Source organism: Hibiscus syriacus, unplaced genomic scaffold (assembly GCF_006381635.1).
Source record: "Hibiscus syriacus cultivar Baekdansim isolate YM2019G1 unplaced genomic scaffold, ASM638163v2 tig00111718_pilon, whole genome shotgun sequence".
Classification (NCBI taxonomy): Eukaryota; Viridiplantae; Streptophyta; class Magnoliopsida; order Malvales; family Malvaceae; genus Hibiscus; species Hibiscus syriacus.
The window spans coordinates 1-1173 of NW_024063161.1; the positions used below are offsets into that span (position 1 = coordinate 1).

Genomic DNA, 1173 nt, shown 5'->3' on the forward strand with positions numbered 1-1173 from the left:
GACGACTAGCTGGAGATGAGTGAAACTTGTAACACCGTTCCTTGTAGTGACTGCTGGCTTTGAGCATTTCTAAAGCTTTCACCTCGAGAGAATTCCTTATGAAAATTGGCCAATGAATTTGGCGTACTTTTAGCTGCATGATCTGCATTCTTCCTGAGAATTTTGTGAGCCAAATATATCAGAAGCATCGACAACACAGTAATTCAATGCCAACAGTCCTTCAATATAAAATTGAAAAAATAACACCTATGATCAAAGATCATTGCAATGGATGAGTTTATGTACAGCATCATGAGCCGGCAAACGTAACAAGTATATTCAAGTTCAAGCGTTACCTTCCGACAGCAGAGGTGAGTCTTTCATCAGGTGATGCGAGTTTACATGGTCCAGGACTGGAACCGGAGGTCATGGATTTCCTATTCAAGAACACCTCAGGAAGAGGCAAAGGCTTAGGCTCCGCGTAAGAAGACCAATGGTCCAACCCCTCCGGAGACCTGGAGTCCTTACCAGCCGGCGTTTCAGGGGAACAGGGAGAAGAAAACGAACGGTGGATATCGCCAAACCTTAAGCCAACCTCATCATCAGTCAAATGCCTGGGTCTCCTTTGACGCGTGAGACGGCGCTGCTGCTGTGCTTGGTTATTAAAAGAATTGCCGGTTTTGCCAGCGTTTTTGTGAAGATGAGAACCAGAGGACGGCAAAGAAGAAGAGAAAAGGAAATTTTTGTGGGAAATAGGCATTGATCAGAAAGCAAGAACAAGAGACGTGTCTTTTTTGAGCTCGTCGTCGTCGTATTAACGAACAAAACATAAGAGTAGTGCAATCGGATTTTTCTCAGGTTACTTTGTCACCTTTTTTCTTGACGTAAATTAAATTATATTTTACGTCACATCCATATCAACAGAAGTCAACGCCTGAGTTTTTGTTTACAATTGAACATACGTGTCTGAATATTTTTTCCTTGGTTCTCAATGACTATATCTTCTTTACACAATATATATATGTGGAATATACACAGAAAATAAACCTATTCCCACGGACTTCTCAATCTGAAATAATAGTCGAACCATGTACATGAAGTAACACTTTTTCTTCTTTATGACAATGCTTCTAAATTCACTATATTTTATAAGATTAATTATGATTTTAACATTTAAAATTGCAGTTTTAGAGC

General features: G+C 39.8%; 1 protein-coding gene across 1 annotated transcript; it reads right to left on the reverse strand.

Annotated features, from left to right (window-relative positions):
* Window positions 1-35: 35 nt before the first annotated feature.
* On the reverse strand, window positions 36-776 carry LOC120168293 (the record flags this gene model as incomplete). Its single annotated transcript, XM_039177075.1, has 2 exons — window positions 336-776; window positions 36-153 (listed from the first exon to the last, which is right to left on the reverse strand). Coding segments are annotated over exons 1-2 (522 nt in total), but the record flags the coding sequence as incomplete, so codon positions are not given.
* Between the last annotated feature and the right edge of the window lie 397 nt (window positions 777-1173).